The following is a 22,531-nucleotide window of genomic DNA, read 5'->3' as shown; positions in this document are numbered from 1 at the left end:
CACACACATCTCTCTCTCTCTATATATATATATATACACACATATCTCTCTCTCTCTATATATATATATATATATATATACACACACATCTCTCTCTCTCTATATATATATATATATATACACACACACATCTCTCTCTCTTTATATATATATATATATATACACACATCTCTCTCTCTCTATATATATATATCTCTCTCTCTCTCTCTATATATATATATATATAGATATCTCTATATCTCTCAATACATATATATCTATATGTATATATCTCTATCTAATTTGATTTAAAAAAATAAGTTTTTGAGTAGTTTATAATTAAACAGAGGGAGAGGAGGTGGGACATTGTAGACAGGTGGACATTGTAAACAGACGGATGACAGAAACAAATAAATCAAAAGTGAAGTAAAGAAAGAATTGAAGCAAACTTCTTTATTATTTTCTTTTACATTCTGTAATGTTCAGAAAAGGAAAAAAAAAAATATCAGATTAAAATGGAGGCAATTCAGTTGACAAATGGAGTTTAAAAAAATAATTTGGGGAGGGGGGGGAAAGAAACGGAATGAAAAAAAATATAAAGCTGTCTTGAATTGAATTCTTTCCTGAACTAAATTGAAAGCAGTGTCAGGAAAAGGTAGTGGTTTTCTATGAAATTAGACTCTTGGTTCGCTCTCTCTTAACAGAATGGCCAACAAAACACATACCCCCAAGTCTGTGTGTATGATGGGGGGGGGGGGGGCTAAAACTGCAGGAACCACCATGCTTAAACTCTTTTTAAACCAGACAACCTGTCTCTTACTAAAATTATGGGAATTAAATATTGTATTGCTCTGAGCCAGTCGTAGTTGTCTCCCTTTAATCAGTCAACTAACAAAGTGGAAGCCTTCGTTGCTGTTTTGATTTGATTCGATTCCAGACAAGACGGGAACTAAAAGAGAGAGAGCAGCACCGACCAGAGCGGAGCAGTTCTCAACTAGGTTGGTCATAAAAAAACAGGGTCGCTACAAATACTGCCACCCTTCTCTAACCAGTCAAGGACATCAGATCCACGTTTCACTCTGCGAAACCCATCTTACCATAAAAGACACTTTTTACCTCTTGAAACTGAAGGGAATGGCTAGCTTCCATCAGAAAGAATTAGTAAGATGCAGTGTTAAGAAACAGCTGCAGGGAATGGCTAGCAAATAGTGTCATAATGCACAGGAAATAATTCAAAAATAAAATAGAAGAAAAAAAAAAAACAAAAAAAAAAATGAATCATAATATAACCTTTATTCTTGAAGTTTGGTACAATAATGTCAGTTCTGTTGCAGAAAGCATCATGTGTATGGCAGACATAGGAGGAAAGAAGCAAGCAGCTGAAGGTTTTGCAGACCTAGCAGGAAAGAAAAGCCCAAAGACTGGAAGGAACTTACAGAAATGTCACCAGAGAAACCATATTTAGACCTTTCACTAAAACATAGTAATCAGAAGAGGGGGGGGGGATAGAAATATGGTAAGGAATATGAAGAGGTGCTTACTGAGTTGAAGGGTGGCAGTGGTCAAGTTGAAATGATTGGACCGAAATGGTGTATGTTTGTATGTACGTGCATGTGTGTGTATATATATATATATACATATATACACACATGTGGATAAATATACTCAAATGTGTATATGTATATATATATACACACACATATGCATATATACATAAACATATAAACCTATATTCCTTGGTTAAAAACAAAAAATATATTCTCCTTTAACCTTTACTTAATATTCATTTGGGACATTAACTAATGCGTTAATAAATGACCTCATTGTGAAAAGAATGAGGAATGAATGTGTGACATTAGAGAAAGAGAAATTTGAGGCAGAGCACGGTATTATTCAACTAATATTAGAATAATAAACACACACACACATATATATGTATATATATATATAATATATATATATACATGTGTGTGTGTGTTGACAGCTATTATGTTTAAGGGAGTTATTCATATACCTGGATGTGTAATGACTGCACCATTCAATAATAATAAAAGTAATAACACAAGGAAAAGTAGCCGAGTGTTGAAATAATTCCATGAAGAATAAAAATGCAAAAGTTTCTCTCCAGCCTCAAACATCCAGCACGAGAAAGAAAATGAGACACTAACCACTTCGTCTTTCTTAACTGCCATAACTCAGACCAAACAATTCCTTCCAGACCATTTCACATTAGAATTCTTAGCATGGCAGTTTTAGTTAACCCCCACCCACACAGTTTATATATATACATATATATATACATGTATGTATATAGATTTATGTGTATAGATATATATACATGTATATATATATCTACACACATACATGTATATATATATATGTATATCTATATATGTATGTATGTATGTGTATATACACACACATGCATATATATATAAACTCACACACACACACACAGACCCTGCTGGGAGTGCATGTGTGTGTGTGTGTGTGTGTGTGTGCTTTCAATGCTACTAATGTTTTTAGCTTGCGCATAAACAGTATAAAGAGACATAAACATTTCAATAGCATAGCTGTTAATTGCATCATAGTTATATATATATGTAGATATATATATATACACACAGACATACATGCACGCACGCACACACAGATTAGAGAAAGATAGACAGACATTGCATCGCAGTGAAGTTGTCGTGTTGAATGCATCACAACATATTTGTGTGTCAGAGGCCAGCTGGGACGGGTCTCTCCCCTTAACAACAAAATAATAATAATAAAAACAGAAAAATGACACAAAACGTATCGAAAATGGGGTGAGAAATAATAAAAGTTGAACTGTAAAGAAAGAAAGCTTTGTTGTGTGTTGTCAATTTGTTCGAGGTCCATGAAACATTGTTGCTCTTTTCTCTGTTTTCAATGTTTTTAGGCAATGGAAAAGACAGGGAGAAATGTCTATGCAATGCCAGTGTTGCACCTGACGGGTGCACAAGGGTGTGGATTGACTCTGTTCTTTCTTTGAAACAAAGCCAAACAAGATAGCAACAGGAGAAACCAAGATTCAAAACAAGTTGTTCCATAATTATTTTAGAGAATGTATCAACATAAAAGGAAAATAAAGAAAAATGCTCATATTTCACTTGTAGAGGATCAAAGTTGTGTGTGTGTGTGTGTGTATAATGTGAAGTATGCATGTAAATGTAGGAAAGTTGTAAATCTATGATAGGAAAATAGTAACAAAGATGTAGAGGAGAAGAATGCTTTGAGCCAGTCATAGTTTGGATGTTTGGCTAAAGGGCTGTTATCTGCCCCACACACAAAAAGGGTGGGGGGGGGGGGGGGGCAGATTGAATTGGTTGTTTAAAAATGCAGAAATGCTGATCAATGAGGGCTGCATGCTAATGCCAGGGCACTGGATCTTAAGATAATAATAGATGTATGACTTATTTTTAGATAAGTCTCCCAGAAGACTTCCAGGGGAATTAACAATATTTATTATTGTGTGTGTGTGTGTTTGGAGTGGCTTGGACATGGCTTGCCTTCCTCCAACATCTGATAAGTAGACAGACAGACAGAATTTGGACAGAAAGCCACTCCTGGCCTTCCAAAAAGAAAAGGGCACATAAATTGTGGTAACTCCAGCTGGCCACCACCCATACTGACAACGACAACGACAACAGAAACAACAGCAAGTTCTACTCCTTGGCTTCCTTCTTCTTTTTCGAGAAGGATGGAATACGGAATTTCTTCTTCTTCTTCTCCTTCTTTGTTGGTGAAGGATTTTCCTTGGTTGGAGAGCCCTGCAATGGTAAATGCAAAGAACATAGAGACTTGTTCTATAGAATGGACAGAGGAGAGTGTATATAATGTTAAAGGTGGCGTAGAATAACAAAGATACTGCTAATGAATGTCTTGCAATGTTCCAATTCTTTACTGAACAAAAATAACCAACTCTGTTAATAAATAATGGTTTCCAAAAGGGGGGCAGCTCTTGAGTTAGAATTGGAGAAGGGGAAACGGTTCTCACCTCCTTGCTGCTCCTGTCGTCAAGAGTTTCACCACCACTAGCACTGTCTGTTGATCTCAGTGTATCAGACTTGGCAGGGGACCCAGGTTTCTCTTCGTCTCTTTTCTCGCCTGTTAAAAAAAGGTGAGGAATAAAATGATTCAGGCAAAGGTTACCACATTCAAAGAAACATAAGACCAGCAACAATGCCGCCCAAACTGGTAAACTAATTTCAAATGCTAACTGGTCAATTGATAAGCTGACCAACTTACATTTACAACCAGATTAATTGGTCAAAATGGAAAATTCTCAAAGTTTTGCTGAAATTTCTTCAGAAAAGCATTCAACAAACAAATCCTTTAAGTTGCCATGCAGAATGGGGAAAAAACTATAAGGAAAATCCTTGAAAAAACATCTACGAGTGCTGCAAGACTTTTATTGTAATGGTGTAAATTTACATGCAGATCTGGAACGATTTCTCTTCTTCACATAAATGGACAGACAACACTATCATTCTAAAAGCAATGGAATACAAATAAAGAATAAACAATGAAACAGTGATTCTGTCAAGTAATTTAGTCTCTCTTGGAAATAGAGTCTATGTTGGATGTTTGATAGTTCATTGGTCATTCATAGCTGACCAATGACCAAGCAGAAGCAGCAGCAGCAGCAGAAAAAAAAGATGAAATAAAAATAAAAGGAGGAAGACAAATGAATGCTGTTGTGAGTGAGTGAGGAGGCTTATTGAGGCGTTTATCGTTGACCACATTGGTAATGTTCACTTATAACAAGGCTATTATAATAGGGATCTGTGAGCTTCCATTTTGGACCCTACTTTAGAGATTCATAAACCTTTGTTTGGATGCGTTATTCAAAGATTGTTTTAAAGCTGGATACCTTTTCTCTCACACACACACACAAAGGATCGCTTATTCCATAAACTGGCCAAACAACTCATCAACAGGAAAAACCGACACCACCACCTGCTGTGCCTTTGTATAAACGATCACCCAGGCACATCTACATATATAACCATCACCATCATCATCATTGTCCATGTTCCAGGAGTAAGGGTGGATGGCCATTGGTGCATGAGCCAGGGAAAGTAGAGGGGTGCAGAAGTAAGTGGGGTTGGAGGAGGACAAGAGAAAGATGATGGGGTGGGGTGGGGGAGATGTAGTGTATGAGGAGAGAAAAACAATTCATAAAGAATGACTGGGTTGTAAGAAAAGAATAAAATGGCATCAAGAGAGAGAGATGATGGGTGGAGTATAAGGAAGAGATTCGGTCAGGGCTCCATTTCTGCCTGTCACCAAAGTGGGGTCCGTTTTCTAGAGACCTGTGTATCATTAGTCATCCCTGTCTTTTGTCATCTCTTCTTATGATGCTCAGGGATTTGTGGTCAGCCTTCACCACTTCATCTCACAGGCTCTAGCCACACTTAGTGGTCAGCATTCCTTTACACAAATTTCTTCATCCACACCACATCTAATTCCTCTCAACACCTTTGTTGTAACTGATTGTTCATTCACACATTGCACACCCAACAGAGCAGGCTTGCATCACTCCTTTCCAGTTCTTCTCATGTCCTATGGCATTCAAGGCCCACGTCTCACTACCATGCAGCATTTGCAGCTCAAACACACACTTCATACAATCTGCCCTTTACTCAGATGAAAAAAAACCCCAACAACTTTTGTTGCTAGCTGCATTAGTAGCTCCCCTGAACTTTCTTCAACCTATTCTTACTCCAGCTCCTTATAATGTCAAAGCAACCAGCTCCCTTGCCTGCTAATTACTTCTGCATGGTAACAAAACTGATCAACTACTTCTCGTGAGTCATCCAGGCATTCACATATGAAACATACTTCTTGTGTGATTCCACAGCTCACGCTGGGTACAGCACATAAAGTCTCCCATTATTCCTTCTTCCTATCGAGCTTCACTGTTTCTCCTGAAGATACCAGGGTCCTGTCTTCTTTTCTACTTACTAAAACTTCTGTCTTTGCTAAGTTTACCTTAACATCTTTCAATTCAAGGTTTAGCTTCCATGCCAGTAATTTTCTCTTTATTTCCTCTGAATTTGCTCCAGACACATTTCTGTTCTGTAGCCTTAAGCAGGTTATCTTTGTAGAAATTCCCAGTCGTTTTCTATGCTACAGCTGCCTAAATCTTCTTCCCCACAGTCATATGCATCAGAATTTCTCTAAATTTCTTCCCAGTTGTGGGATCTTTTAGTTTCTATCTCTTCCTTCCCTATGTTGCCACTCACTCTAATTCGGAAGTCACCAACCACTAATCTGTGTTGTGCAATACATTCTTTACCAAGAAAGGTCCTGACATATATACATAAACACAGATATACATAAATAGAGACGTATATATACATAACACACATTTATATACACATGCACAAACACCCAGACACACACATATATACATATACAAACAAACTGAAGAAAAAAATACAGGGAGGCATCAAATGATGATGATGATGATGATGATGATGATGATGGGGCAGCAAAGTGGCAGAACATTTGGGGTCCCAGGGGAAATGGCTTGCAGTATTTGTAACAATGTTAGAATTCTGTTAAGGCAAACCTTGCCCAGAAGGGTGGAGTGGCTGACTTTGGCTTAGAAATATTTGTTGAGTCTTTTTGAATTCTGAGATCAAATCTCAGCAGAGTCTATGGATGCCTTGTTTAACACCACCACCTGGTCCTTGGGTATCTTAAGTAGAGCCCAGGATTGACCTTTGTCTAAGCAACCCCCGCTGAAATATCCTCTACTATTCATTACAGGAAGTAATCAGCTCTGTTTTACAGCTAGGCATGTTCAATATTTGCTTAGAGAGAACGTACCCATCACTCCACTACTAAACTCAGTTGTGAAAAGAGATGGCAAAATTCACAAATATCAGAAAAGTCACAACATCTTTGCTTTTGTGGTGCTACATATTTCAGTTGCCAAAACTGAGGAGAGGGGGTTAAGCCAAGAATATTTATACATTCTAAGCTCACCTTGCTAATGCTTAGTTTTAATATGATGTCCAGTTGTGGTTCGAAACTTAAGTATTTTGTTAATTCCAAGAGGAGAGATAAAGTCCGTTTGGAAGGGAATCCAGCTGAAAACAAATTGCCTTACTGTCTTCACCTCCCACTTGGAGAGAGAGAAGGAGAGAGAGAGTCCTTTGCTTGGAAAAATTGAAGTTGTGTTGAGAGAAAATAAGTAAAAGGAAATAAGAAAATTAAATATGAAGAGAGAAGAAGATGGAGAAAAATGGATGGCTGTGAGGTTAGATTAAATGGGGCTTTGATTGAGTAGATTATATGATTAGTCACTGACACTTCTCAGAAGCAAACATACTTGGTGCAAAGTTTGTTGGGTATCAGTGGGAAACAGTTCTGAATCCTAAGCTAGTTAAGCTTGGTGTCACAAAGTGCTCGCAAGAATATATTCAAAGAAGAAAGTGTTAGTCTTACCATACTTGCGGTCTGATTTCGACCGCTCCAAGTTGCGCCTCTGCAGCTCTTGGATCACTACACAAACAGAACAACGAAAGACATGCAAACGGCAGCAACAGCTTTGAAAGTAATAAAGAAGAAGAAAAAACAGAGAAACATGCAGAAGGAGGAGGAGGAGGAAGAATAAAAAAAGCTTATGAAAACAAAACTGGTGCAGAGGGGAACAAAGAGGAGTGGGTGGAGGACATAAAAACCATTCTTTTGATTTCTTCCACAGGTTTGGGAATGGAAGGGGTTCGGTTCAGCTTAAACAGTTGTCTTTTTGTGTCAGAAAAAATGTAAGGTAGAATATCTGATTACGGTCAGGTCTGCTGTTAAACAACAACTAACATTGAAAAAAAGCGCACAACAACACTACTGTAGGTGCTATGTTGAATGTATTTGTGCTGCAAATAACAGTTGGGTCTAGAAGCTTTGATGACCATTATCTTGCGTAAGGACCTCACAGCATTCCCTTTACATCAGTCTGTTTTAGACCATCTGATTGGGCAATTGTCTGAATATTTCATGAATACAGCAAGCATCAAGCTTTAAATATTTCCAGCAGAGGGGACTGGGTACAGCGAAACAGAGAACATTGTTTTTACACAGATATGTGCAAAGCCATGAGGAATCCGTTTCAAACAAACCCATATTTACCTATGAACTGGTCCTCATTTGGTATAATTAATCCACCAGTCACTACAGAGTATTAATTTCATAAAGACAAAAGATGAGGGGACCTGTTTCTCTCAATCACTAACATCTTTGGCAACAGTCACAAAAGACGTTCTTTATCTGATTAATAAAACCAAGTCCTTACAACAATTTTCTTATTCTTTCATCCACTGGCCCCTGCCCTGGTCACATTATCTCTCAGCTTTGGCTGTTATTTCTTCAATGTCTGCTTGTCTTTAAGCCCCATATAAACAGAACCAATCAAAATATGGTTTGTTCATTCCACACTTTTGGACACGAAAAGAAGAAAACAGAGAGCAAAAGCTGACCATTGGTTTCCAGGGAAGTGTAAAGCAGAGAAGGGGAATGAACTGTGGGGCTCGGTTGGTGATTATTGAAAAAAAAAACCAAGGTGAAGGGGGGGGGGTCAAACTCCATATAAATTAACCCTTCATTTCGACAGTTTGTCATACAGTTCAGTTCCCCTTCTATGTTAAGTGGAAGGGAGACCATCTCAGAATACCACATCATCAGTTTATTTATTACTGCAAGCAATAACCAGATTTCTTAAAAGTGTGCAGCACATAAAAGCTTAGGCAAACAACAAGAGTGATAAAGAGCAAAAGGGGAGAAATACAGAAAGATGAATGTGTGACACACACACACACATCTGTAGAAAGAAGGGGAAGAGAGAGGAGAGAGAGAGAGTGCGTGACTGAAAGTGACTTACTTTCTGATGTGTGTGGCTGCCTCTCAGATTCAGCTCGCTGGACACTTACAGTTGGAAGTGAAGCTGGCAAACATGCAGATAAATGGTGTAGGACACATGCACAGAGATTCAACAAATAGGAAGATTTGTGTTTATCAAAAGTAGGCCAACTTTTTGAAAGTAACTTTTTTTCATAAACCCCCAACAACATTAAAATGAAAAAAATAACCCAAAGCCAAGCCATTTTCTTTTATAACATGAGATGGGTTTTGATGGTAAGTGGACAAAAAGTGTGTGTCTGTGTATACACATACATAGACACACACACACACACACACACATATATATATCATCATTGTCGTCATCATTTAGCATCTGTTTTCCATGCTGGCATGGGTTAAACAGTTTGGCTGGAAATGGTAGGTAGATAGTTGGATTGATCAATCAACAGGTAGATAGATAAATAGACTATGGATTTACAATATAGAACGGTAATGAACTATAATAATCTCAGACCGTGCCATGAGCATATGCTTATAAAGTATTTTATTCCGATTGGTATTCCCTCGTTAATAACTTTAGAGAGATAAAATTGTGTGTGTATATCATAAACATCATCAAGATGTGTGTTATATATAGAAATGATGATGATGGTAATATATAAACAAATATACACATAATAAATATATCTATTATATACATAAAATATATATTTTAGGCATGTATACATCTATCTTTTCTTTTATGATTCAGTAGTATTTACAACTGTTTGATGAACAACCATGTGAAACTGAGTAACAGTTTTTCAAGACTCATATATATATATATATATATTCTTATCCTCCTTCTCATCGTCATTTAATGTCTGTCTTCCCCACTGGCAATAATAATCAAACAGCTCAAGTTGAAGGCCTGTTCCTTGCACCAATGGCTGCTTTGGGGTGGTTTCCACAGCTGGATGCCCTTCCCAGTGCCAACCACTTTACAGGGCATACTAGGTGCTTTTAAAGTGACACCAGCAGCTGTGAAGTTACCATGTAAATCACAAGACATTGGGGAGGAGGTGATGGAAGGGAGAGGAACAGGTTTGTTGTTGTGGAGAAACTGTGACAACCCCACATTATATAAAGGGGGGTGGCAGTAAATGAGGTGAAGTTGGAAAAAGAGATAAAAGATGGTAATGATGAGGTGTCAGAGTGTACCCTCAGGGGTACAAGGAGGTGAACAGAAGGGAAGGATGGGTGGATAAAGGTTTAAAGAACACAATGAGAATGGTGTGAAAAAGGGTTGCAGGGTAGTTGAAAAAGACACAGCTTCAACAAGGTACTGCACTGGAAGTCTGCCCAGTCCACGCATAAATTAATGATGAGATGATGATGATGGTTTCCTGTGACCTCCTCCCACCCCTACATAATTACCTCTCCCCTCAGGTCACCAACGTACCCACCCCCACTCCTTCCCCTAATTTCACAACTTTACTCCACAGCATTCTATTTATACTTCCCCCAACAAGTCAATGGTTAGTTTTAGAACTTGTTCATTTCAATACATGCGAGAGAGAGTTATAAAACAAGCCAGTAGGAGAAGCAAGTTCAGACACTATCAAATATCTCATTATTACCAAATAACGACTATTTAGAGAGGTATTAGATAATGACAGCTGAGTATCGTCATCAATTTATGCTTGCGTGGACTGGGCAGACTTCCAGTGCAGCGTCTTGTCACCTTGTTGAGGCTGTCCATCTTCAGGTCAGCCGTCAGCTTGTTTTGCTGTGTCTTTTTCCCTTTCTTTCACATGAATGGTTTGGCATCTCTTTGCCAATCCTCCTTCGACTAAGTCGTAAGTTCTGTGGCTGGAAGAAAGCCCTGATCCAGGCAGCAGCAGGATGGAATATGAGGATGGCTACAAGAGCCAACAGGATAAACACCTGAATGGAGTGCTGCGTAAAGCAACAGTTATCAAATTTATCTCACCAGGTTTCCCTCTGATGACGACGATGATGATGATGAGCAGTATAAAAAATACTGAATGGTAAGTGGTATGTTTACATCAATATAGAAAGGGAACAGGTAAGGGGGGGGAAAAATGGCTCTGGAAATGTTGTTTGGGCCAAAGTTGGACTACATTTTGATAAATAGAAATGGTTAAGTACAAAAACTTTTAAGAAAAAGGAACACTGGAAGAGTTTAGTAAATAAAGTGTGATCACAAAACGTTTGGTGTATGACGCATGCTGCTGCTGTTGTTGTTGTTGCAGGAAATAATTTAGTACAAAATTGATGACAGGAAGGTAAAGTTCTGGCGTGGCTAAGTTACAAAACATTTACACTTAAATATTTAAACAAATAATAATAGAAACAAACAAACAAACAAACAGGCTCATGAAACAATATAGCAGCAGAGCATTTGTTTGATTTAGAGACAAATAATTGTTTGGAAGAGCTGAGAAGAAATAAGGAATATAAAAGGATCATATCGAGTCATCTCCCTCTCATCCTTCACTTCAAATTAGTGGTATTATTATTATTATTATTATTATTATTGAAGGTGACAAGATGACAGAATAGTTGGCATACTGGGCAAAAATGCTTAGTGGCATTTCCATCTGTTCAAATTCTGCTGAAGTCGACTTTGCCTTTCAAGCTTTTAGGATTGATAAAATAAAGCCCCTGGTGGGGGTCAATGTAACTGACTTGCTTCTTGCCTTGTGCCAAAATAAGACAGAATTTCTAATCTGGTGTTCACTCCAATTAAAACAAACCATAAATACTAGAAGAACGAAAGCAAAATCCATTGCTACTTCAAATTCTGACCGTTCCAGCTCCTATATTTTCTTTTGGGGAAACTTTGGCACAAAAAGATGCCAAATGAAGCAAATCTAAGTTGGAGTTTTATGCAGTTCTTATAAATATATTTTCCCCATTTTTAACAGAGAGAGAGAGATGATAGTATATCAAATTATTATCCTGTATTTACTTATCATTAATCAGTGCCAACAATTAATCATCCACTTTGGAAGTGAACTGAATAAAGGTCAGATGAATGATGGATGACTAATTCTCTCATCACTCTACAATGTGTTCTATGAGTCAATCAAACTCTCTAAGCTCAACACCAATAGATCAGCAAATTGGGGGAAAACAATTCTAAACTTGGTGCCTGTGTTTAATAAACTGGCAAAGACAGAAAACAAAAGTTGTTCCTGAAAAACAAAAATTATCTCAAAATAAAAACAAGAGTTTACTGCAAACAACAATAGTTCTGAAACAAAAAAAAAAAAATTTAATTTAACCTGTTTTGAAGAATTCTGTCACTGTAGTTCTTCTCAACAAGTATATAATTAAATAATTAGTAAATATTAGAGCTTGTTGAGAGGAATTCTCTTTCTGCTGGAAGAAATATTGAATGTATACGACAAAAGAATTCTTACCAGTTTTACGATTGATTTTCTGTTATGAATAAGTGTCAACTCAACAAATAACATCTCTAAACTCTGGCTCTCAGACACTGATGAGAACTATTTCATTTTAAATAAATCCAAGTACCTCCAAGACTCAATTTAAGAGGTTTCGCCACTAAAATGTCCTTTTATTTACAGAACAATAAACATGCCTAGTCACAATTCTGCCTAATCTCATCTTTGAACTTAATTCAAATAATTCTAAATTATATCAGTTTCAAACAAGTCTAATCCTCTAAATTATTACAGTTTTTCAGGCTGGGTAGTTACTGTTGAGATATTAGGGATACAGGACACAAAAAAGCTGAAGTCTGACAAATTCTAATTCTACATTAATTGTCTCCATAGTACAATCACAAATGAATCATTGATAACAAGCTTCTTAGCTTAAGGCCAGAATACAGCATGGTACTATAAAAGTGTCTTGTTGGAGAAGAATCTGGGTAGGTAGCTTCTCAGAAGAAATACATGGTTGTACAGTTGAAAGCATCTGTAACAAAGGGAGGGACTTCACTTCAAACCTGGTTGAGAGCATCAAGTGTTTACTGGTTTGAGTCAAACAATGAACCAACAATCATTCTTCTTGTTGCCTCTCCTTAAACTGTTCAATGCAGAAAGAGGTTGATTCAACATTTCTTTGAAATATTCTCCCCAGTTGTTCAATACTAATTATATCACCCTTACTAAGTTGTTTCTATCTTCTGGTGTAGAAAGCCCAGAAAGGGATTTAAAGCATTGCTTCTCGTTTTGTTTGTGTTAAGATAAGGAAAAAATGATTGCAAGTTTATAAAAAACTTTTGAATTCAGGTTTCAATAAGGAATCAGTTCCTGAAAGAGACAAACTCACATTTTTATGATGCAAATAACAAAGACAACAGAATGTCCTGCAAAATGTAAAGAAAACAGGAAGCTCAGGTAAAATGTAAAGACCAGAACTTGTTGAAGAAGAGCAGTTGAGTGAGTCTCAGTCTAACCGATAAAATTCTTCATCTTAAATATTCAGAGATGACAAATCTCTGAATATCACCAGAACATAGAATTTCTGGAAAAGTAGATGATTACTCGTTAAGTTTGCTGCAACAAAGAACATGCATAATTACAACCATTAATATTGAATTGATCTTTCCAGTATTTTCAACCTTTTAACAATTAAGTTTCATAGATTTGAAAAACACATTATGAAAGAAGCAATAATGTCTGAAAAGATTAAAGCAGCAGGCAGTGAGAACATTGAGAACAAGGTAAAATCATATAAATTATCCAAGGAATACTATCAACCAAAACCCAAATTAAAAAGCTTGGTTAAATTGCAAAAACCTAAATAAATATCATTATGGCAGGTGAATACCTTAGGAAAGCCATGCCCAATATTGGTGAAGCGGTAAGTAAAAGAGGAAACCAGACGAAACCAGATTAAACAAAGAAAAACAACCCAAGAGACATGACAAAAGCAGAACCTTCATGCAAAGCTACTTGATAATGAGAGATGAGTAAGGAAGTGGGGGGGGCAGGGTTTCTGGATCTTAATCTCCTAAAGATGATACAATTGCTAATATAAAGCTGAAGTCCTTCCACATGAAAACACACACACTTTTAAATCAATCGGAAGGGTCCCTCTGTCCCTCAATACAGTTGTTTAGTTATAGTCCAACACATGAGGCTTTCTGAAAATGATCCCTGCCATAAACAGTCGAGTTCTTGAGAGGGTTTTATCCGACAAATCAGGAGGGACCTTCTGTGTTATCCGAGTGTCGTGAAGACTCCTTAATTAGTTTCTGAATTTAGGAGAAACTAAATACGATTTCAGAGCCAAGATAACGAAAGCTTCAGATCAATTTATTTATTTATGTATTTTTTATTATTCATCAATTTAGAAGTGTTCGTGAATATTAGCTTCCCATAATACTTTGGTCCCCTTTTAAAATACACCTACCACTTTTGTCACAATACTGTCTTGAAAGGAACTCCTCATTTTTCCTTTCTGAAAAGTTACAATTGTTAGATACCGTTTTCATAAACTAAGATGTTACAACTAAAATTTCATCCTAGATTTACTGCAATTAGCAACATCCATCAACCAGAATATATCTTTCCACTTTGTCTCATGAAGTTGACCTTTTTTTAAAATAAATGTCATAAGAGAATCAATATTCTTAAACAGTCAACCTAAGATTCTTACAACATAGTGAATCACTTTCATCTCCGATAGATTCCAGTGGAAAAAAGAGACAATAAAAAATCATTCATTTTCATATTTATAAATTTGGATTTTAAAGATTTTTTATTTTTTATCAAAAAGCAATTATTGATGCTTTGACATCAATAATTATAAATCTATGAAAAGAAATCAATAACTTAATGACCTCCCCCCAACTCCCTCTAATATCTGAGTGTTTTGCAAAGAATAAAAACCCTGAGTGAATATAAAACAATGGTAGCAGAGTTGTTGTGGCTTAAGTCACAAGGGTAAACGAAAATGACACCTAAACTGAAACGTTGAGAGGATATTCTTTGTCCATTTAGACTTGAAAATGACAGGAGAGAGAGAGAGAGAGAGAGAGAGAGAGAGACTGCATGCACCATAAGCACAGTTGATGATCGATTGGTTGAAAGCTGTACGGTCACACATGACACTAACTACCCTGGTTGAACAGGGGCCAACAGGAAGCATTACTACATGGGTAGGGAGTGGGTTCACAAGGAGGTGGGGGGGGAGGTTAGCAGTTAAAGGTTATTTGGCCGAGGGCATGAAGGAACAGTTAGTGTTTAGAGACAACTATTACTGCCCGTGGTCCATCACCCGGCACTGAACTGCATGCTATAAACTCTAAATTACCAGCGCTGACAGGGGTTACAGTCACTGTTGGTATTGAATCATGAAGCTCTTCTTTAGAACCCTTGGGATGAGCTGTGATGAGAGGTGGAGAAAAATAAAAACAATGATAGTCGTCAGAGGCAGAGACGGTCATCGAAATGGTTCAAGACAAAAAAGAAAAAAAAGAACAAAAATCACACAAAACAGAAAGAAATAAAAAAAAATTCAAAAGGAAATAAAATTAATAAAAGAAACATGAAATTCAAATAAAAAAAAAGATGAGAACAAAGTAAACCATTTTCTTAAAAACAGAAAGTTTAGTTTGATTTTATTATTTAAGAATTTTCTGACAATTTTAGTAACAACCAGATTCCCATAACATATTTATAACATCAACCCCCCCCCCACACACACACACACAAACTGCAATTAAAAAAATGTTCCAATTTGACAATTCTAGCAAAAAATTTGGACAAAGAAAGGATTACATGAGCAATGGCAGTTAAAACAAAAGCTTTATGTTAGATTTGTGAAATAAGAAAGTTTGCTGTTCACAAGAGTTTTAAATAAAGTGGAGGGGAAAGAGTTTTTCATTAAAGATTTCTTTCATCAAACTAAGGGGCCTGAAAAGGGGCCATGAGCAGCAGTGCCTGTCTTATAGATATTTGTATATGTTTCGTTAACAATGTCTACAAACTGACCTCACAGAAACAGCAGGAATGGATAGTAAAAAAACATCTCAATGGAGAGAACAATATCATCATCATCATCATCATCACTGCCAACACAACCACCACCATCATCATCATCATTAACATTACCAACACCGGAAGCATCTCTTTTCTGTTTTCAAAGAGATTTTATGATTCATCCCCTGGCCACCATTTCTGTATTTTAATTTTTCTCTCATATTTAATACATCACTGATTTCATTATTCCTATTTTATTACAGTGTCCCCATTGGTCACTATCAATCACCATGTCCAATACTATCCTTGCTACCAGCAGTTACTTTCTGATTCTGAGTGACTTCATTAAGCATGCCACACATCAATGAAAGGGAGTTACAACAATAACACAAACTGTTCCATGGTTTTAACACTGCCCTGAGATGCGTTTATCTTGGTTCACTGGGAAGAAATGTACTTTTCTGCTCAATATAGATTAGAAATGTACCAAGAACTACAAATTTTACATCCAGCATTAATCATTAAGAATAAAGAAGTGCATCTGTTGCAAAGGATTCTACAGAGGTTTAATAAGCTGAACCCACTCAAACACCTCTCACTGACCACATTTTCAAGCATCTTCAGAATTTCCTGCAAAACAAAGTCTTAACCTCAGAGCAGCAGTCTTGAGAAACATTCATTGGTTCCAAGACTCCAGAATTCTACACTACCAGAGGAAACAATCTGGTTTCCTGAAGGTTCCGATGGTTATTTGGATTAAGAAAATTTTTTTGGGAAGATATAATAAATAGAAGCTGCATTTCTGCACATGATTATTGGAGGCTAAACAAACTAGAAACAGTGGCATGCAGTTGGTCCCTCTTCTACTGACCAGAGGGAGGTTGTATACCAAATAGCACAGACCTTTCCAACTGTAGCATGGATAGAGGTGGGGGGCTAAAATATTTACATATACCTCAAAGTAAAAGGGATTCAGTAAATGCAGATCAGAGTAGAAAGATTGCCGTTTGTCTTAACTCTGCCCTCGAGAGAAGAAGAAAAAGGTTACAACTGTTTCCTTTTCCCCACCTCTGATCGCAAATACATTAATGGCATAGACAAATGAGAAGAAAGTGTTTAGTTTACTAAAATAGTGATGATAATGATACAAAATATAACAACAAAGTCATTAATCCAAGAGTTAATTAGGTTAGGTTAATAAACATTAAAAAAAAATTTTTTTTGGCAGCAACCCTGTATTGAAACAACAGCAGATATTATAAACATATCATACTTGTTGCTAAGCAATGAAATAATGTAGTTAGTGGTGGCCTTTACCTGGAATGGAATAGTTTTGGTAAAACAGTTTTTAGGAAAATTAACATCGTACGAAATGCAAAAACACCAATAAACTCAATCTTTCACCCCTACACAAATTATTTAAACCAAATAGTTGCTATTTCCATGAACATCAAGATTTGCTGGAAAAAGAAAAATTACTTGAGATAAAGATTATCTCCTTTGGATGCAAGCAAAATATTTTCTCAGCTTATTTGAAAAATTCCCTTTTAGAGAGATACAAAACTGCTCTAAACTTTGGTTTCCTCTGCCCTTTGACATCCATTTTCTTATGCTAGCATGGGTTAGAAAGAGACAGGTCTTTCCATAACATTTTACAGCTGGATGCCCTGCAATCTGTACAAAATGGTTTTAGTAGTTGTGGACATTTGCATTATCTTGTTGACTGACCAACAGATCAACCAAAGCAGTTTATGATTTATCTCTTGAAAGCTGTTAATATTTTCAACCCACAAAAAAATATTCCCATTCAGAAGCAGTTTTCTTAAGCATCATTCAGAAAAACATATCATGAGTTCATACATTGTTTTTGAGTATAAGTGGTGAATTAATTGATAGCAAGAGGAAAAAAATAGAGTAAAAAGAATGTTTTTGTTTTTTTTTCTTTTTATTCCTTAATGCCAAGAGAAGAATTTCACATTAATTGAATTAAAGCAGATTTTTATGCAGTGTCCATTTCTCAAGAATTGTTCAGCCGAAATACAGCAATTAGCTTGATTCACATTTTAAGGAAAACCTCAACCAACCATATCATTCCAGAGGATTCTTATCTTAACTGGTGTCTTCTTGCACATATACACATCTGCATCATGCTGCATACATGTTCTTAACCCTTCTCTCTCATACCTTAACCTCATTTCCTTGCATAAAGTCGTCTCCCTTTCTACTGCAACCCAACTCAGTTGAAAGGGTTTGGTTTTGTAAAGTGCATGTTGACCCCCCCCCCCCCTCTCATCAGTACTGGTGCCATGCAAAATTCATCCAGAACACTCCGTAAAGTGACTGATATCAAGAAGGGCATCCAGCCATAGAAATCATGCTGAAGCACACATTGGAGCGTGGGGGAGTCTGGATCTTGTTGGATCCTGTCTGTCAAACTGGCTAGATCCAGCCTCTCACACCTACCCTACAATGTCATTCTAAGAATAAGCAATTACACCATTAAAATGTGAATGGCTACAAGATAATGCAGGATTAATTCAAAGCATTCAACAGAGTAATCCAAATGCTAAAAGGTTAAACCAGATATTAATTCTCTGATCCCAAAGTGAAGCATTTAACATCAAGGTCAGAAAAAATGACAGAACTTCAAATTTAAGCTTAAAATATATCAAGTTGATTGCAATACTTGAAACTAATAGCAACCATATTGGACTGAGAGGCAGAAATGTTATTTCTGCAAATGCTACACCTTAAAAAACCTTGCTAGTAACTAAATAAAAAGAATTAGCTTTTAGTTAAATTACAAACCTTTTGCATTTGTTCATACCTAACATTTCTGCCAACATCTCTTTGATGAGAGAGAGATATTATATTATTTTAAATTCCATTTTTCTATGCTTGTAAGATTCAGATGTTATTTGTTGAGGCAGATTTGCTATGGTTGGATGCCCTTCCTGTCACCAACTCTCGTTTCCAACCAAAGTAATATTCCTTCATAGATATATAGCCATACATACACACACACACACACACACACACACACACACACATACGTGTATACATATAGAAATATGGGTGTGTGTGTCTGTAAGGCATATATCACCTCCTCCTATATTAACTTTTTTCTTTGATGACAACTGGTGTGGAAGGTGAACATATATTCTGTGGTTCAAGATGGAATAGTATTGGTTGGTATTCCACCGCCAGAGGCATACAGCCAAGATGATACCATTTGACACGAGATACAGTTGCAAAATGCATAACACTGCTTGTATGATAAAGACAGTGTCATGCTGGACAAAGTAGCATTGAAGGAGAGAAAGCATCAGCTGAACACTGTGTGACGTTACCAGTTGGGCGAAATAGTGCAAGAGCAACGACAAGAAGAAAAGAAAAACAAGATGAGCATAAAATAATGGTTTGCTGGCAGAGCAATACAGCACTGGTGCCAGCATCAATGAGGCGAGATGGGTCTAAAGCATGCAAATAATACCATGCAAACTAATTGTATAAAGAATTGCGACATTAGTTGATAATGAGACACAAAATACATGCAACAGTGTCTCACACACAATACAGAAACATACTACACACGTGATGCAGATATATAGAAATAGGCTGAGACTGGCACAAAATGTTATCAAGTTGAAAGCTTTTCTGGACATAGTCTTTTTGTTTTTCTTTCCCTCCTTTTTACAAAGACACATCTACAGTTGGATACACATGCAAGTGTATGGGCGTAGCTTTGAATTTCAATGACTGTAACATTAAATATAAGCAACCAAATGTCTGGTCCCTCAGTGTGTGTGTGTGTGTGTGTGTGTGCAAGCGTGCGTGTGTTTAGTGATCCAAACGTGACGGTCCACAAGTGCAGGAGATGCTGGGTGCTTGCAGGACAAACAAACAATTCAAGAAATCTGAAGAAACCCGTTTTAACATGGACAATCAGCAGTTGAACTTTTTCCATGTAAACTTTAATTAAAAGATTTTTAGTTTAATTAGATCTATCTAATACTACTCAATTATAATTGATGATGTGATGACACAGCCATCACTGTCAATCATCTAATGTTCCATTTCTTTCAACAAACCCACATTTTCTCCTTAGCCATTATCCTCTTTCTGTTAGGGCTGCAGTTTTCATGTATACATTCCTCCCGCTGATACTTGATGAAGAGTCAACATTACACACACACACACACACACACACACACACACACACACACACACACACACACACACACACACAACATCAACTCTATAATAGTTCTTAAAAATATATTCAAAGCTTAAAAAACCCCAGAAAAAATCCAAAATTTATTCCTAACAATTGACCCTGAACCTCTCCCCCATATCAACCAAAGTGAGAAAGTTAGGTGTACGATGAAATAAGGATGACACATTAAGACTGAAGCCTTATAGCAATGGTTCTCAACTGGGGTCCACAATAGTATTGTATGGGTTCACAAACAATATATATATATATATATATATATATATATATATATATATATATATAGCGTGCATGTGTTTCCATTCTGTACATCTTGGCATTGATAGTTTGAGCAAGATGGTAATGACTTGTTTATTTGGTAGGTCTGTGGAATAAAATTCATTTCTTAAAAAAAAACAGGGAAGGGTAAATGGAGACCAATGCACCCTAAAATACATTTCATTCAATCTAGCATAGAAAAGTAGGCATAAAAGAGAAGGATTTAGCGCTAAGGTTTAACAACAATAATGATAATCCTTTCTACTATAGGCAGAAGGCTTGAAATTTTGGGGAATGGGGCCAGTTGATTAAATCAACCCCAGTATGCAACTGGTACTTATTTTATCAACCCCGAAAGGATGACAGGCAAAGTCAACTTTGGCAGAATAATAATAATAATAATATTCTTAGAAGAGAGTTTCTTTAAAAGTCAAAATTCTCGAATGTATTAGAGATGCTGGATATAGAAGTCAAATTACGAAGGTCAGTTTTTACTTTGGGAGGTTTCAGGTTTCATTTTGAACAAAGTGCTAGCTATCTTTTCTGGTTTTGATACCAGAATAATGGTGAAGTCCAAAGTTTAAAGGGATAAGCAAGAGGTAGGTGACATATCAAGAACAATTTTGATTGTAGAAGATGCCTGCAACAGTTGGGCTTCTTGTCTTTGGACCCCAAAAAAAAAAGCATAACAGCTTCACTAAAGAAAACCACACACAGCCCCATCTCAGATGTATTTGGGGGACACTCACCCCACTAAATGTTTGGCTGAAGACAAGTTATGAAATAAAGGCAAGTGATTGACTCAGTTCCTTAAAAAAAGACAAAACAATATAATAAGAAAATGGCACCAGCAACGATTACAGGTTGTTATATAAAACCAAATATTTCTATTTAACCATAGTTTTTACAGAAAGTTTGAATGTAGTAATTAGCAGAACCCTGTTATCAATATCAAATAAATAAAACCTTATTTAAGGCTGATTGCTATAATGGAAAAAAATAAATAAATAAACTACAGATGATGCCATGACTAGTTTAAAAAATATATTTCTGATGAAAATATAGTGCAAAGGCAAATAGAAAATGTGCCAACACAAACACAGACAGTGACTAAAGCAAAATTAGGTTATGGACATATGGAACAGTAGTAGTAGTAGTAGCAATAAAAGTTGGCAGTAGAGAGGATATTGAAATCATTTCCATGAAATTTACACACCTGTAATATTGAGAAATACATTTCCATTGTTGACTATTTTCCACATTTAGGAAGTTTATATATAATTTCTTATATGCCAACAGAGCATGAAAATGTTTGGTGTACAGAAGTATATGCAAGTGTCCTAAACGTGTGTGAGTGTGTATTTTAGCCATTTCAATCAGGTTGGCCTATTTCTAAGAATGTGAGCATTTAGCAGTTGTGAAATGAAGGCTTGAAAGCTTCGAATAAGATCTGCTGGAAGCCGTTCAATGCCAGAAATGTCAGGATTAGAGTTGAATGAATACTGCAACGAGTCCGATGAGCATGTTGCACTACCCTTCTTTCAGCTCTTTCATGGCCTGGCTTTATTATTTCTTTGTAAGAATAGATTTTAAACTAATAATAATTCCAGTGTACAAACATTGAAAAAGAAAAGAAAAAAAGATATTAATATGTTAAGAGTAAATTGGTCCAAGAAAGAAGTGAACCGATAAGGAAATTAAAATGAGTTACTTTGAGAGGAAAAGAGAATGGTAAGAGCCTGGCGGGTAAAATGGAATCGGGAAGAAGTTAGAGGTCAAGCGTGCAGCAACACCAAAAGCTGGTCAGTTCATTAACGGTGATCTTGTAAGAGTGACCTATGATAGCAAGCCAAAAAGGCTTGAATATGAACAGCCAATATAAAATAATGGAACAATAATAAACAACTGAATAAAATTTGCAAATATATAAACACAGAATGCAGTGAGACATTGCAAAGTAATAAATTCTGCACTAAAAAGGAGGGTGGCTTTGGTTTTTCTTCTGTTGTTTAAAAGACAAATAATGGAATCTGGTTAAATGAAGATTGTTAATGAGAGAAGGACAAGAAAAGACATTCACATTCCAGTGTGGATCACAGTTAATACTAAAAACTTTATTTCAGACATTTTACTTTACATAGAGAAAGAATAATACCATGGACAGTTGGGGGATGGAGGGGGGAAAGAGAAGGTGGACTTT

General features: G+C 36.4%; 1 protein-coding gene across 44 annotated transcripts in view; it reads right to left on the bottom strand.

Moving 5' to 3' along the window:
• Positions 1-1,253: 1,253 nt before the first annotated feature.
• Positions 1,254-22,531, bottom strand: part of LOC106880490 (protein hu-li tai shao) — a 139,480-nt gene continuing 118,202 nt past the window's right edge. For 12 of the 44 annotated variants that reach the window (XM_089362832.1, XM_089362835.1, XM_089362842.1 and 9 more), the window contains 2 exons: positions 4,007-4,116; positions 1,254-3,779 (listed from right to left, as the gene is read on the bottom strand). In XM_089362832.1, coding sequence (XP_089218958.1) covers positions 3,675-3,779; positions 4,007-4,116 — 215 coding nt within the window. In that variant the 3' untranslated portion in view covers positions 1,254-3,674. Of the gene's footprint in view, positions 3,780-4,006; positions 4,117-7,467; positions 7,525-8,896; positions 8,960-15,171; positions 15,244-22,531 lie in introns of all 44 variants that reach the window. The other 32 variants (XM_089362824.1, XM_089362826.1, XM_089362839.1 and 29 more) reach the window with 7 other exon arrangements.

The sequence above is a fragment of the Octopus bimaculoides genome, chromosome 14 (assembly GCF_046866305.1).
Source record: "Octopus bimaculoides isolate indiv1 chromosome 14, ASM4686630v1, whole genome shotgun sequence".
NCBI classification, from domain to species: Eukaryota; Metazoa; Mollusca; class Cephalopoda; order Octopoda; family Octopodidae; genus Octopus; species Octopus bimaculoides.
The sequence above is the reverse complement of the archived record's forward strand: the minus strand, read 5'-3'. Positions and strand labels throughout refer to the sequence as shown.